This window comes from Carassius carassius, chromosome 24, assembly GCF_963082965.1.
Source record: "Carassius carassius chromosome 24, fCarCar2.1, whole genome shotgun sequence".
Taxonomy (NCBI): domain Eukaryota; kingdom Metazoa; phylum Chordata; class Actinopteri; order Cypriniformes; family Cyprinidae; genus Carassius; species Carassius carassius.
Window position 1 is genome coordinate 29921244 of NC_081778.1, and position 16310 is coordinate 29937553.

General features: G+C 37.6%; 1 protein-coding gene across 2 annotated transcripts in view; it reads right to left on the bottom strand.

Annotated features, from left to right (window-relative positions):
• Positions 1-16310, bottom strand: part of LOC132103420 (raftlin-like) — a 93134-nt gene that overhangs the window by 70148 nt on the left and 6676 nt on the right. For both annotated transcript variants that reach the window (XM_059508511.1, XM_059508510.1), the window contains exon 2: positions 8079-8250. In XM_059508511.1, coding sequence (XP_059364494.1) covers positions 8079-8223 — 145 coding nt within the window. In that variant the 5' untranslated portion in view covers positions 8224-8250. The remainder of the gene's footprint in view (positions 1-8078; positions 8251-16310) is intronic.

Here is a 16310-nt window from a genome sequence, read left to right on the forward strand (position 1 = left end):
ACAGTAAAAAATCAGTTGAGTCTCCCCATCTGTAAATGTCATTGGCTATTAAAGTCTTGTGTTTCTTATAATAAATTGACATATTGATAACACTGAACCTTTGATTATGCTCTTAATTACATGTCGATGCATACTGTATGCATTAGTGAGTGTGGTGGTGCTTATGGGGTATGGTCACTTGTTCCTTATATGAACTGTTTCAAATGCAATACATTGATTGCATGAGATTTAAGTTTGTAAATGATAGCCTGTGCCCTTTTGTAGTGTGCACATATACTATTTATCATCAAACTGTGATAACTGTGACTAAATTCAGTATACATGTATATACGTCTGCCATATGTTGCCACCCCTCAAAAATTCCTGCCCCCTTCTCGCCACCCCATCAATATTTTTCTAGATCCGCCCCTTGCGCGAAGCGACGAGGTTTCGTGAGAACTTGAGGATCCAATGGCATTTCGAAGTTTTGCAAGCTCCTTTAAATACTTATCATTGGTTAAATATTTCTAAAACCCTGTGATTTAAAACAATCATAACAAATTATAATAGAGATATTAATTTTGGATAATTTTTCACGGCACATATCTGGCTATTCTCTGTCTGCCATATGGAAACGCCGCCCTTGGACGAGGGGGATCCGCCAAAATGAGGTGCTATATATAAATATATATATATATATATATATATATATATATATATATATATTACAAGAGGACTTTATTATTAGTAATAGTCTTCAGGCTTTATGATGGACTAAATATATATAGTATATATACTTAAATAAATAAAAAAATAATAATTGAAAATTCACTGTTTCAGATAATGACCAACTGCAAATTAATGCTGAAACTACACTGTATTTGTTTTATTGGACAAACATTTACATAAATATTATATTTAAATATCATAGAAGTAGTGTATTCACTTTTTTTTGTCTAAACTGCTTTATATATATATATATATATATATATATATATATATATATATATATATATATGTGAATACACTATATATATATATATTCAGATCAGATCTGAGATCACACTCATCAATTCCAAGAACAAGTTTTTGTTTGTTATGTCATTTCTCTTTTTCATTTCATTTGCCGTCACTCAAAATTGAAACTTTCAGATGATTCATATCTTCTTTTCCGGTTCATATCAGCCTGCTTTTCAAATATAAGCCTGCTTATCAACACATTTCAACTCATGGTGATACATAGTGTAAAAAAAGAAAAAAAAGAAACTTTTTTTTTTTTTTACATTTAGTTTTTATGATTCCTTATTATATTTCAGAAACCAAAGAGACACATACAAGATAGAGCTCAGATGAAGCCACTAAACAATATTGAATTGAGTAGCCACAGACGCTAGCTGAGATCCAGAGGAAGTGGACGAATTCGTTTTTTTTCCATGACCTTTGAATAATGTGACCAGACACAGCAGATACATGTTACTTGCAAGAATGTGTTAACTTTGTTTCCAAAAGGGAGAAATGTGTGTGTGTGTGTGTGTGTGTGTGTTTGTATACAATTGTATATAATGTTTGATGCACTATATTCTAAGTCACTATTAGTGACCAGGACTGTTGAGTTCAAAAAGTGGAATAAATAAATATTATATAGAAAGAGAAAGAGAGTAATGCACTATAAGTTTTCTGAAGTTTATGTGGAACGCTTTTAGGGTGTTGCTTGTTTCTTTTTAAGTGTTTGTCACCTGTGGGCAGCATATATTTTTAATGGACAATAGCAACTTATCAAAATCCCCTTTTGTGTTGCCCAGAAATGATGCAAGAGGAGGGTGAGTAAGTGATGGCATTAGCCTTTAGTAATGTCACGGCTATGTTATTTGTAAATCAGGGGGGGGTACAATGAATCAAGAAAGAATTTGATTAGACAAATATCTGTGTAGTGCAGGATGCATCCTCAGTAAATTTTCCCATATAAAATACTGTAAAAATGTGCATATCAAAGTACACAAGTCTTAAAGCTGACAGACATGGACGTAAAGACAAAAAAAGTCTGATTTTGATCAAAATAAAAAAAAGTGTCTCTCTTTTGAAACTAAGATCACAGAAAACTAGCTCCTTTGTTAAATCTTTGTTGTTTACCCCACCGCTGGAAACTTGATGATTGCATTTGAGCGGAATCAATACTGCTGGTCTGAAGCGACTGCCATGCTGATGTGAGATGACTGGCTTGTGAAAGTTCAATGTGCTTCTTTAGCGCAGAGGCCCGAACAGATGCTGTGATGTAAAGCAGATGCTCGGGGCTGAGGGCAAACATCCGCTCGCTAGCGCTGTGAAGCAAACCTGGTTTATCTAGCCACCGGCAGACCGATCAATGCAGTGGCGACCTATTCTCCCTCATAGTGACAAAGGGGAAATGTGCACCAATAAATGGGCTTTACTTTGACATTATACTGAGGCAAAAGTCATTTAGACGACAGCAGCCTGACACGGGAAAGATGATGAGCAGAGTAAGATGAGTTTCTTCCCCTACAAGCAGCTATAATCTGAAACAAACTGCAGCGAGCAGAGTTTTGACATTGACTCTGTCAAAAAGAGGAAGGAACTTTGCAGAGATCTGGATTTCCTGTTGTCGAGGACGCTGTCGGCGCTGCTTATGACAACCCAAAACACAACTGATTTGTAACATAACATGTTATGTACACAACACAACACTCTAACTAAAGAAGCAAAGGAAGACTGGTGTCCTGTTAGTTTCTTTAAAGCATTAGAAGCACAGATCCTATGGGATTTTACATTGAAAAAGATCAGATGATAAACTGTTATAGAAGATGAAATTAACTAGCATGAAAAAAAATGGTGATATTGGCCTGTCCCCTAACAAATATGGATTATTGACTGGTATTGTGTCCAGAAGCGTTGCTTAAAAAGTCAAAATGTCTTAATGATGGATTTGTTTCTTACAAACCCACAGCTTTCGGCTTCACAAGATGTTAACTGATGGACTGGAGTGGTGTGGGTCACTTGTGGATTATTGTGATGCTTTTATTAGCTCTTTGGACTCTCATTCTGACGGCACCCATTCACTGCAGAGGATTGCAGTGAGCAACTAATGTAATGGTACATTTCTTCAAATCTGTTGAAACTCAAAACATTTTTCAGTTTCAGATCTTATTTTTTACCTTATTTGGGAAAAGTGCTATTTATGTCTGTTTACACTGTACTGCTGATGTTAGTAATTATACAGCTTCACATATCAGAACTGTACCCTTAATGCACACTGAGCTCTTCCTTGAAAGTTCACCGAGGTAGGCAGGATATTCTTTAGAAAGATTAAAGGCGACTTTTAAAAGAGAAAGCCTGCTGGGCAGGTGCTCTTAACACATCAAGAACAAAATCACAAATAGTCTAGAAACCTGATCAAAGCATTATGGCTTAGCTGTTGACATTTCCTATGTGTATTTATAGTGCAAGAACACATCTGCCAGAATCATTTACATGAGAATGTCATTGTTCTGCTTCTGGTTACAGATGTGCTAATTTTCAGAGAAAATGTGGTAAGTTGGCTATTTTATTTTATTTAATTTTTGTATGCTTATAAAAATGGTTCCAAAAGAAACCAAAGCATTGCTTAACATTCATTTTATTCTATGTTATTTTATAGAAATTAATAGTTTTATTAATATATATTTTTAAATAAGTATGCATTCATTTGATCAAAAAAGAACCTTGATAAAAATGCATCACAGTTTCAACAAAACTATGAAACAGTGCAACTGTTTAATATTAATAATAATCAAAAATGTTTCTTGAGCAGCAAATCAGTATATTAGAACGATTTCTGAAGGATCATGTGACATTGAAGACTGCAGGAATGATGCTGAAAATTCAGCTTTGACTGACATAAATCAGGCAAATAAATTATCAAATAAATGCAGCCTTGGTGAGCATAAGAGACGTACTGACTCCAAAATATTAAACAGTAGTATGAATTCCATTTCCCAGAATGCATCACCTGGGTTGGACCTGAATCCAGTAAATTCCTCTTCCTATCAATTCCAGTTTAACTTCCTGTGGGATGTGGCCTATTTAAATTCCGCCTCATGAATAAAAATAAAAAAAGGATCCAATTCTTTGATTTCGGATTTTGCACAGCCCTGGTGTAAGCACAATTTAGATTTATTTGTGAATCTAACATGAAGTATTTAAGCATGGATAAAAAGGTTTCTAATGCTTTGTTTCCATTTAAAAGTAAACACTATGTCAGAAGAAGGACTTGCATTGTCAGTGTCTCTATCGACTTTAACTGAATAGCCCATTTGATCTTTATTGCAGGCCCATCTCGCAGAAAAGCTAAAGGAATCAATGCGTCCACATCAGAGAGAATATAATAGAGGTTCACCTGCCTTTGTGCTGAAACCCTTAACCTGACGCCAGCAGAGAGCCTCTATTTCACAGGCAGAGGTTTGAACTATGGCTCTTTGGAAGGGTGCGGGGTCTGGGGCCCGAACTCATCAGCACTGTGGCAGTCGTCCACGCAGTGAAGATGAAATGAAGGAAGGTAATGTGGGGAAGCAAATGGCTGTGAATGTGACTCCCGCGGTGCCCCTCCGACTCAATTTTCACACTGCTTGGCTGCAGAATAAAAGCAGCAGTCTCTGAATCCACCTGCTCTAATCCCCTACACAACTACAGCTCCTTTAACCCCGTACCAACTGTCTTCGCCTTCTCTTTCAGCTGCTATGCAAAAAAATACAAAATAAATAAATTATCCTCTTGTATTATTAACTGACATGTTGAATAAAGGTATTAGGCGTCATTGCATTTAATAATCAGCCCCACTTGCTGATGATATCAGGGTTGTGAGAGTGATTTGGAGAGCGCCGTGTGGTCGAGAAACCGTCCGTAAGTGTGTTTTCTATTCCTCTTCCTCTTCCTCTTGACATTTTAAACATTTGAAATCATATTTGAGGTAAACGTGCAAAAAGCACCACCCTTGTGTATTTCATGTGATGGCTTCTTTACCACACAACTACGAAGCTCATTCGCTTGCTTACCAGGGTGTTTCTTTGTACACCAGCATCAGGGGAAAATGTATTTAGACAAAATCAACAACAAACACAAGGTGTTCATTTTGTCTAATTGGTGTCTTATCCCAGAAAATTGTGTTATTGCTCTGAAATTCCTCTTTAATATCTAATATACAGTATATTAATTTTTTTTTTTTTTTACAAGATGGAAATTCATGATGATTTTAGACAAAAATCTGACATTTCTCCTTATATGCTTTAAGAAAAATTTAAATAGACACCAATGATACATAAAGCAGTGTTATTTTAGTATCAATTAGATAATATTATAGTTTTTATTATAATTTTATTATGATTTCTTAATTTATCATTTGTTCTTTGGAAAAATTTGATCAAAAATGTTTGGTTTCATATAGAAATCTTTTGATCTGGTTCTTTAAATATGAAGAACATTTCTGAGATCTCGTCTGAAACTAGAAGAGACGCTTGAGATTTGCAAAAGTCTAGGTGACAAAATTGAGATAATGTGTGTGATTTTCCTATTTTTAGATGTTTAGAGCAGTCACTTAATTTAATAACATGGCTTTGCTTGGTGCCTTGTCTTCTACGCAGTCACAACATCTGGCACATTAGTTTTTGCCATTTTTATTAGTCGTTTCTTTTATAGTTGTATTTTTTTTTGTATAAATTTTTACGTTTTAATATCAATTATTTTAGTGAATTTAAACTTGATGAAAATGAGAAATGCTGCATTGACAACTAGATAAAAATTAGTACTTTTACATTTAATTTAATTTGATTTCAGTTATCATTTATATACTTTCAAGTAACTTTTTTATGATTTTAGCTTTAGTTATCGCTGACAGAGAGTATTATTGCACTATAAAATGAATCTGAATGACAGATCATTTGTTCTTGAAGGAATTTGATGAAAAATGTTCCATATTGAATTCTTTTGAATTTGAATCTGAAGACGGAATCTTTGAATTCCGGAATCTTTGAATCTGAAAGACAGAATTTTAATATTTGAATCTGAAGATGCTGTCTAAAAGTAGAAGAGAAGCATGCGATTTGAGTTCAATCTGAGAAGTGGAAGACTTCTGCAAAAGTCGAGGTGACAAAATTGAAACATTGTGTATGATTTTCCTATTTTGTATGATTAGAGCAGTCAATTAAGTTAACGACGTTGCTTGCTTGGTGCTCGTCTTCTACGCAGTTGCAACATCTGGCTCATGTCGCATATACCCCACAATATCTTAAGATAGATCGATGGGTCAGATCTCTCAAATAGACGTGGCAGTTCACACAACGCTTTGTGAAAGAACGCAATGGTGCAGGTTGACCATGGACACTTAATCAAATTTGATTAAGGCGATTAACAAATGTGCAGTCTAATGTTTCCACCCGCGTGGCGTCAGGGAACATTAAGCTAGCCATGGCAGTCTTGCATGAGGAAGTTTATTGTCTTCGCCTTGTAGATGAGACATTTGCTGCTTATTCCTCCCCCTCCTTTAAAGTGTTTTGCAACTCCTCCTTTATGAATAGCAATATATTTGCAATAATAGAGTAGAGGCAGTGCGGAGAAATGAAGCGTAGTGGGGGATGTGAGATATGGGCCAATACTGCTAAACATAACAGAGTTCTCGTATTCGGTGCTCACTGCAGTGCACATATTCACCCATCTTGCCAAACTCAAGGACATACAGTATAGAGCAATCGCACAGTCAGGCTGCTCTATTACAGTCATTACCATAACAGTGCTGGAAAACTATCATTTCAGATGTCAGTCATCTAGAACGTTGATTTGGCCCAGGTAATTTGCACTAACATGGTCACACGCCAGGATTTCAGAGGTGATCTCAAACGGTGCTCAGGTTTGCAATCAGACATCCAGAGATTTTGAACACAAGAGACTGAACACTTTTCATCAGGTTCCACTGTAATATGTCTTACTGTATGTCAACAATGGTCTGATTTGTGTCTGTTTTAGTTCTCTTTAAATGAAGTATGACAGTCAGCTAAAATAATTAAATTCCTAAATTCAAATTCAGGATTGGGGAAACTGAATTGCAGTTTACATTTGAATGTAAGGAAGTAGAATTTAAATTAACTGAAATTCAAAGAAATTTGAAAAATAGAAAAGATTTGTCTACAAAAAAACTTTTGAACATTTTTCTTAAATGTTTAGGGGGGAAACAGACTGAAAGAATGAACAAACGGATGGACGGACGGACGAACTAACCCTAACCCTAAGACAGACAGACAGACAGACAGAGATATATAGATATATAAGATAGATAGATAGATAGATGGATGGATGGATGGATTGATGTGGTTAAGATGTCATCGTAGAGGAGCAAATTCCATCAACCCTGTTTGTTTAGTGATAGATAAAGTGAAACTAGGACTTTCTCAAGAGAAGGAAGTAGGAAAAACTGTATATGTGTGGGTTTACGCCCACTCAGAGAAAGAGAGATTGACCTCGGCATTCATCTGAATCCTCCTTACAGGATTATTCTGATCTGTGGGGTAAGATGTCAGCGAGACTTCTGGCTCACACTACATCTCATCACCCTCCCTCCCAGCCCAAGCTGAGCTCTGCTCGTGAGAAATAACAACTCTGACAGCTATATTTAGCAAAGCCCCTCTGGATCTTCCTCCATTAGCCACCTCACAGCCCGCAGGCTCCAACATCTCACCGGCAGCTGCCTCACAGATCACAGAAACCTCACCACGCACCTGAGAGCCTCCTCACAGGAACACGTCGACTGCCGGAGACCCAGGTACAGTCCATCGTGGAGCGTGTGTATTAGCAGGCAGCTGTGATTCACAGAGAGAATTCTGGGAGGATTTGGGGTTTGTCATTTGCAAGTGTCATCACTTCGGGGATTTGCGGAGCAGCAAAGAATCAAGGAACATTTCTGTAGAATCTCCACATGCAATGGTTTGATTTCTCCTTTCAAAAGTTCCTCGAAGATTATCCTTACCTCAACATTTCTAACTCTGCAGATCGTCTCTTTTAAAAGTCACTCGATATCAGAGTGAATTCACTCAGAGATAGGAAAACGGCTGACAACTTACCATCTTTCCCCACCAGGAAGTCTAAGTGGTGGTACGTGTAGGCGACCCCGACATTGGTCTCCACCTGTGGTCTCTTGAGGGTGGAGTAAATCTTTCCCGGACTGTTGTCTTCCGGCTGACGGTACTTCCTCAACCCGCAGCCCATTTCTGGCAAACGAGTTCACAGTTAAGCCTGGGATGAAAGAGACATGGTCAGAAAGACAAAGAGGTTCAAACATTACATTTACATTTATTCATTTAGCTGACACTTTTATCCAAAGCGACTTACAATTGCTATATATATCAGAGGTTGCACGCCTCTGGAGCAACTAGAGGTTAAGTGTCATGCTCAGTGACACAACCCGTGTCTCTCACACCAAAGGCATTCGTCTTATCCACTGCGCCAACACCACCCCCAAAAGATGCCCACTTCTAATGTAACAAGACACACTGATTTGCTTTTGCTGGGAATCGAACCTGGATCTCCTGCATGGGAAACAACAATTCTGCCACTCCACCACCACAGTGTCTTCAGCATTCACAACAACACTCCTGTAAATGCATCTAGACACATCAGAGCTGACCTGCAATTCAAAGACTGCATGCACTCCAGGTTCCAAGGTTCCAAAAGGGTTTTTTTCAATGATGCCATTTTGGGTTCCACAAAGAGCAGTGAACTGTTCTTAAAACAATATATATATATATTTCTGTTAGTGTAAAGAATCTTTTTCCACTATAAAGAACCTTTTGAGCAATGGAAAGGTTCAAAGGATGATAAAGGTTCTTCATGGAACCATATATGTCAATAAAGAACCTTATTTTTTATGAGTGTAAATTGTTTTGACTTTGTAAATTGTTTTAAAATTTGTATTATATATATATATATATATATATATATATATATATATATACATATATATATATATATATACAATAAATATTTAGCTATTTACTGTATGCATCACTTGCGAATCGGTGTTTGATTAAAATAATGACTATATCCTAAAAACACATTACAGTTCAATTCTTACTGTTTTTATAGAACTCTTACTATTTATAAGTGTTTGTAATCTTTGCACTTTATGGAATACAAGGATTATTTGCTATATTTGCCAAAATATGTAGTGTACAACAGAGTTATAATGTCACACAATGTAATCTGACAATCTGATCTTCCAGTTGTACATAAAATGTTATTTAAAAGGCCAAATAACTTTATTTAAAATTAAATGTAAAAATGTATATAATATATAAATAAAATTCTTAATAAAAGTCTTCAAAACCACAAAACTCCGATTTCATGGACTCTCATTACGACATTACTCCATTCACATTCTGCTTTCTTTCAGGTGTTTCCCATGTAGAAAGTAATCTGTCCATTTTCTCATGTACCACCTTAATTTGATAATAATTTTAATATAAATTAATCATAATTATAATACACTTATGATGATAAAAAATAATAAAAATGAACTAAAATAATAAAATTATAATTATAAAAATATATATTATATTTGTTGTTAAGTTATAAATTATTATTATCATTACTACTAATAGTACATTTATATTATTATATTAGATATCAGCAAAAATGTGCATATGCTGTAGTCATCAATACTTTTAGTCCCTGTACACAGTACACAGGGGGCTTAATTTGTGTTTAATTGTGTTTTTGTTCCATTTTCTGTAATTGCATATATCTGCTTGAAGTTAAGATGTCAGCTCAGCGGTATACTAGCTCAGTGGTTCCCAAACTTTTCCATTCCACGACCCACCTAGACAAGTGTAATATATTTCACGACCCACCAAAATATTAAAAAAAAAAAAAACAACGAGTGAAATTACTTTAAACCTAATCTTACTTAAAATTTTTATGACAGAAATTAAGTATTTAAGAAAAATAACCATTTTATTTTAGAGTACAACTGAAAATTTCACTACAAATTTACAAGTTTTAATTTTTGTTTACTGGCGTTAAAATATGTAGTGTCCATAAAAACGTGAAGCAGGCTCACTCCAGTGAAGTGTGATCTGCGCTGCTGTGTTTTGTTGCATTCATGATCCTTCCGTGTGTGTCGGCGAGAACGGAGCACAATCCAACACTTTTTTAGAAAAGCATAAGAAGCAAAGCAGAACTATCTAAAACAGTTTGGAGATTAAAATAATTGTGAAATAGGTAAAAAAAGACCGATTGAACCTTTTAATGACATTGCTCTGAGACCTTCAAAACACGCAACGCACACGGACTTAATTGCAATTTGAAAATCACACTAAGGATATTGCAGTTCATTATTAATGTTGGTGGGCTATATCGTTGTGATGAGTGGGTTCCCAGTTCCCGCCTCCTTCTTCCTGTGATTGTGAAGATTTTAATGTTTTACACTGGTGCCGAAGCCAGGGAGGAAGGAGGGGCGCGCTGCCGAAGATCCTTCGCCGCTGGGGTGAATCCGCAGTGCCATCGAGCAGGGCGAAGGAGTCTGCCGCCGAGGGTGCTCGATGTGGTGGGCTGGAGTGAGTTGCCGGGGGGGGGGGGGGGGGGGGGGGGGGGCGAACTCACTCCAGCCCACCGCCTCGATGACTCCTTCGTGGAAAGAGGTGGGAACCGGCGGACAATCAAACAAAGTTTTAATAACCAAATAAACACAAAACAGCGCGACAGCCCCTCTCGGATGACTGCCGTGCACAAATAAAAAACAAACACAAAATAAAACCCAGGCCTGGTCCTCTCTCGTCCTTCACTGTCATCGCTCCTCTTTTGTATCTTTCCGATCTCCTCCGTGGTTCTTGAGACCGGTGAGTGTTGCTCATTTCCCAATCACTCCACCGGCCTAGCTCTGTTCCCATGGCACTAGGCCCCGCCCCACTCGTCACATTCGTGCAGCCCTAGACTGAACTGTGTTAGTGTCTGTGTGTCATTGAAACGCAAAATTAGCTGCAGCCAAGTGACTTTGTGCGACCCACCTTGTTCCATTCCGTGACCCACGAGTGGGTCGCGACCCACAGTTTGAAAACCCCTGTACTAGCTTACAGATGTCCTTAAACCTAATAAAAAAGGTCTTCAAAACCACAAAACTCCAAATTCGATTTCATGGACTCTCGTTAGGACATTACTCCATTCACATTCTGCCTTCTTTCAGGTGTTTCCCATGTGGAAAGTAATCTGTCCATTTTCTCATGTACCACCAATTTGCCTCAGCAAAAGACAGTGCACTGCTGTTTTAAAGTTCCTTTCAGCCAGGTACGGCCTCATCCTGTGCTTGCTCGGCAGAAAGAAAGCAGAAAAAGACCCAATTAAAGGCACACTAGATTACTAAATCAGCTACTAAATAAATAAATAATAGGCGTAAATGGGCTTCAGCTCATCATGGGAGCCCAATCTCTCAACTGGCAGGCTGGGAATTAACACGTCCAGCCAGCGAGAGGCCAAAAGTGCTCTCTGTTCATCAGCCAAACCTCCCTCCCAAATCTAAAGTGACAGCCGCTGACAGTCGCGAGCGGATCAGAAGGGTGCAGGTAATATCCCATTGTGGCCAGCTGATTAAACCTAGGGTGGGCCATTGATGAAGAATACTCTCTATTATGTTCCTGTCTAATTACAGCGGCTGGGCACGCAGCGGACGAATAATCTGAGAGCCAGTGATGGCCGAGGGTTCTAGAGAATACACGGTTAATGAGGTGAGCTGCTCGAATGAAAAGGTGAGAATCAATCACAGAAAATCAAGGAGCAGATTGTTCATTATGAGTCAGGATAATGCATAGCGTGCTGGCAACTCCAGCGGCAGGGCGACTTTAATTAGGGTCCAGACGAGAGGCCATGCAGATTTATGAATGCTGTCATAAGAATCACTGTTTCCAGAGACATGGACTTGAATGGATGCGTTCGGCTAGCCGTGGCTGAATCCAATCGGGGAAATGGCATCTCGGGCACAACAGTCATGCATCAGCAATTGGATTTTTCGAATATGATCGACTGAAATAATGAAGTACAGGAAGATTTTAGACTTGTAGAGATTTTTTTTCATGTGTATATAGAGTCAAAATGCAATGGCCGCACATCCCATTTAAATTCAATAACTTGAAATATAAGTGAAATAGGTTGTTAATGAAAATAAACTGAAAAAGGGAATTGTAGTCTATTGGGAATTGATTGGACTGTGTGAAAAAATTTGGTTCTTTTTTTAAGCTGATACTTTAATTCAGCAAGATTGCATTACATTTGCATTACATTGATCTAAAATGAAGGTAAAGCTATATATAATGCTACAAAAGATTTCCATTTAAAATAAATGATGTTTCTATTCTATTCATAAAAATATCATGGTTTGCATAAACATTTCTGAAGGATCATGTAACACTGAAGACGCTAGAAGACTATGACGCTGAAAATTACGTTTTCCATTGCAGGAATAAATTACATTTTAAAATAAATTCAAATAGAAAACAGCTATTTTAAATTGTTATAATATTTCAAAATGTTACTGTTTTTGCTGTGTTTTATTTAAAAAACAAAATGCAGTTTTAGTGAGCAGAAGAAACTTGATGTCAGTTAAAATGGAAAGTCACTTTAGAGTTGAAGCATTTTATAAAATTTTGTAAGGATTATAAGGCTTTTTTTATTAATATAATAGCATAGACACACACACACACATATATATATATATATTCAGGAACATGCATTAAAAAGTAAACTGTAATTTTTGATTTCATGTTGGTTCACAATAATTTATGTACGATACAACCTGAATGTTAATGTATTTAAAGATGTTTTGACTCTGTAAATAGTAATTTTGTGCTAAAAGGCAGGTCAGCTTGCTTTCAAATATCTATCTTTTCTGATATCTTTCCATCAAAATGGAAAAACAACAGACTGCCCCTAAAAAAGCCATCTTTGACATAACAACAACTTGCACAGTGTGGCTTTTTGATGTTTTGAGCTCAGACACGCTCTCTCTAGAGGCAACAGGCTAAGTGTGTGCTCCGTCGGAAAGAGAAACCAAGCAAAAATACAAAAAGAGAGGGGTGGAAAACAAAGTTGGTTGGAGGGGCTGATATTTGCATAGCTGATAGAGATGAGGAGGGGGGCCGTGAAACGAAGAGGCGAGGTATTTTTAGAGCTGACGGAGGAAGTGGGAGATGTTTATGATTTCAGAGCGACTTCTCCCTCCCCGAGGTTCTGCTTCACGCTACAAGCTTTTGGCAAAACTGTCTCTCTAGTCAACCTGGCAACAGCTCCCTCATGCACTGTAGACTGACAAGAAAAGAGTTCCCTTCCAGTTTACCTTTGCATGGTAGTCCAAAATGAACGACAAAAAAAAAGGTTCTCCTGTTTTTTTTTATAACAAAAGTAATGGTGAGACTGACAAAAAAGAGAGTCTGGACAAGCCTGCTGATGTACATTCCTTTGTTCCACAACCTTTCTGTGTGTCTTAGCATGCGTCTTATATCATGCGCCACAGGAAATCTTTCTAAAAATGATCATTTTCCGAGCAACAACCCATCAGGGAGAACTGATGAACTGACTGTGATGACCCTGTTCAGTTTCAGCGTTCCTCACTGCTCTAATTTAATAATAGTGTGCAAAGGACAAAACTTCAATGTCACGCTTTGGGGCTCTGCTCAAAGCTGCGCTCAAAAATACCACTCTCCCTTTGACCCATTTTCTTTAATGTGGCAAATAAGGCACAAGGCATGGTTTCATGACTCATGTTTTTGTCGGTTCAGCAGGGAAAATACTCTCCTGAGGGTAGGAAAGAGGCAGTCTCCCTGTTTGGACTTCCTCCTTCCTTCCTGGACATCCTGGTCTCAACAAAGACCCCTCACCTGAGCAGGACATTGTGAAGGAATGTGAACACACTTGAAGAGATAATATCGCTGTGAAGATCCAAACAAGACAAACACCACCGTAAAAGCAAACATGTATGGTATGCATTTTTAGAATAGATTTACTATTATACTAAAAATATAAGAAAAATATTGGGAGAGGGTATTAGGGATTTTTTTAATTTTTTACTTTTGGCCATGTATGAACATGTATGAACTGTATGAATATATATATGTGTGTGTGTGTGTGTGTGTATTCTGAACTTTCTCACTATCGCTATTTGGAAGAACCACTGTAATTGTGCTCTCTTCATGTCCTTTCCATAAAACAGTTTTGTCTAAAAGAAACAGAAATTGTAATAGTGCCATTTGTGGATAAATATAATAACATCATGGTAAAAACTCTCTATAGCAGGGATCCTTAAATCTGGCCCACGAGATCCACTTTCCTGCAGAATTTAGCTCTAACCATAATCAAACACACCTGAGCATGCTAATCAGTGTCTTCGGGATCATTAGAAATCACAGGTCGGTGAGTTTGATCAGGGTTGGATCAGTAAGCAAAACTATCTAATTAACTTAAAGATTCAAAAGAAAAAAAAGATGATTATGATTAAGAAGGATACCCAAATAAGTACATAAATTCAAACATGTGGGGAAGACTTTCAGAAAATAATACCTTAATTTTCAGTGTTCCTTCACAAAGCTATCGCGTGCCATCCAAATACAGAATATAGAGAGTGACTGCTTTTACTTTTCACAAGAAGTATTCTGTTAAATGAGAGATGCACAAACACCATGTTTTACTCTGAGGACACATTTCCTGGCTAAATAAAGTCAAGTGTAAACAAAATGTCACAGCATAATTTAGACAAAAACTGGGGTTAATTGTTGTCTTGGGAAAGCGTTCCTACTGTATGTCCCTATAAGCTCCAGACACTCTTGTGTTCCGGCCGCTGCTTCACTGCTTGCTTATAGATAATTAGAAGAAATAGGAACACAGGTATAATGAAAACTACAATTATAGATTGAATCCAATATCAGACACTGCAACTCATCTGACAGGTTGTCTCTTTAAAATCTCTTTCACTGCAGCCTTTTGGAAGGGGGTGGGGTGGTGGTGGGGGGGGGGGCACTTTCTCTTTTGTTTGGCATGAACCTAGAAAACCCATCCTCTCAGCATCCAAGGTCTGGGCACGGACAAGCTGGAAACCCAGACACAGCGGATGGAATTGCCATGGGAACGGGCCCCTTGACAACGATTTCATACTCAAGAGAAGAAAAGAGAGCAGTATCTCCCCAGTCTGTTTCTTTCCCTTTATTCGCTTTCTCTGAGATTCTCTGTCATATTCTCGTTCTCTCTCATCTTCGCTTTCTCTTGCTTTCACTCTGTCTCTGATTTTAATTTGGATTATATGCCTTTTCAGTTTTACAAGACAAATATAATTTGCTTTATTAAAGAGATGTGCGGAATCACGTGGAACCTAGTGATGATAGAAATATGCAAGAAAATACCTTTTGCTTTTTATATGTATTAACTATATATCAGTAGATTGGATGCTTTATGTGCAAAAAAATAAATAAATAAAAAAATGGAATAAAACTACACACAAGACAAACTTATGAAGTGAAGGCAGAGCAATGTCAGTTAAAATGGTCACAGGTGTGTGTCCTGATATGTCACAAAAACAAGAGCGCACACACACACACACACACACACACACACACACACACACACACACACACACACACACACACACACACACACGCACACACCTTTTGAAACCTTTATTTTTAAAGAGATTAAAAGAACATTGAGATTCCATTGATGTTTAAAGAATCATATCAATGCCAATAAAGAACCTTTGTTTTTAAGATAAATAAATAAGTAATATCATATTTCTATCATAGCACCCACCCAGTAGCCATATGTGAGACAGTATGTTGTGCGAAAGTGTGAGACTGATTTCAGTGGAAACAATCCAGTACTTGTAATGTGAGAATGAAAGAATTTAGTCTCTTTTCTTAACATGTGCACTTTACCAGAAAGCAATCTAAATCTGTGTTTCTTTTAAAACAAAGCTCAACTTCTATTTCACTCAAGCAAAGTATCGACACGTCCTTCTTTAACACGACTCAATCAATTTCGCTGCAATTTTCCCGGCCGCTCGTTAGCAAGCGAGTCGATGAGTCTTCGAGAAGTATTAAAGGAGTTCTGTTCTGTCGCCTGTTAAAGCGTGTTTTACTGCAGCTCTTGCATGTTTCCCGCTTTGATTGTTCTGTGTTGTGCCTAGGCATCGCCAGCGGCCTGAATATTTGTGGCAGAAGCTCGTCGCTGAGACTGGAGGGAAGCAGCTAATCTCCGCGCACATCCGGGAAGCATAATCCATTCAAAGTGGCACCTCACACAGTAGAAGAACAAAAATTACCATT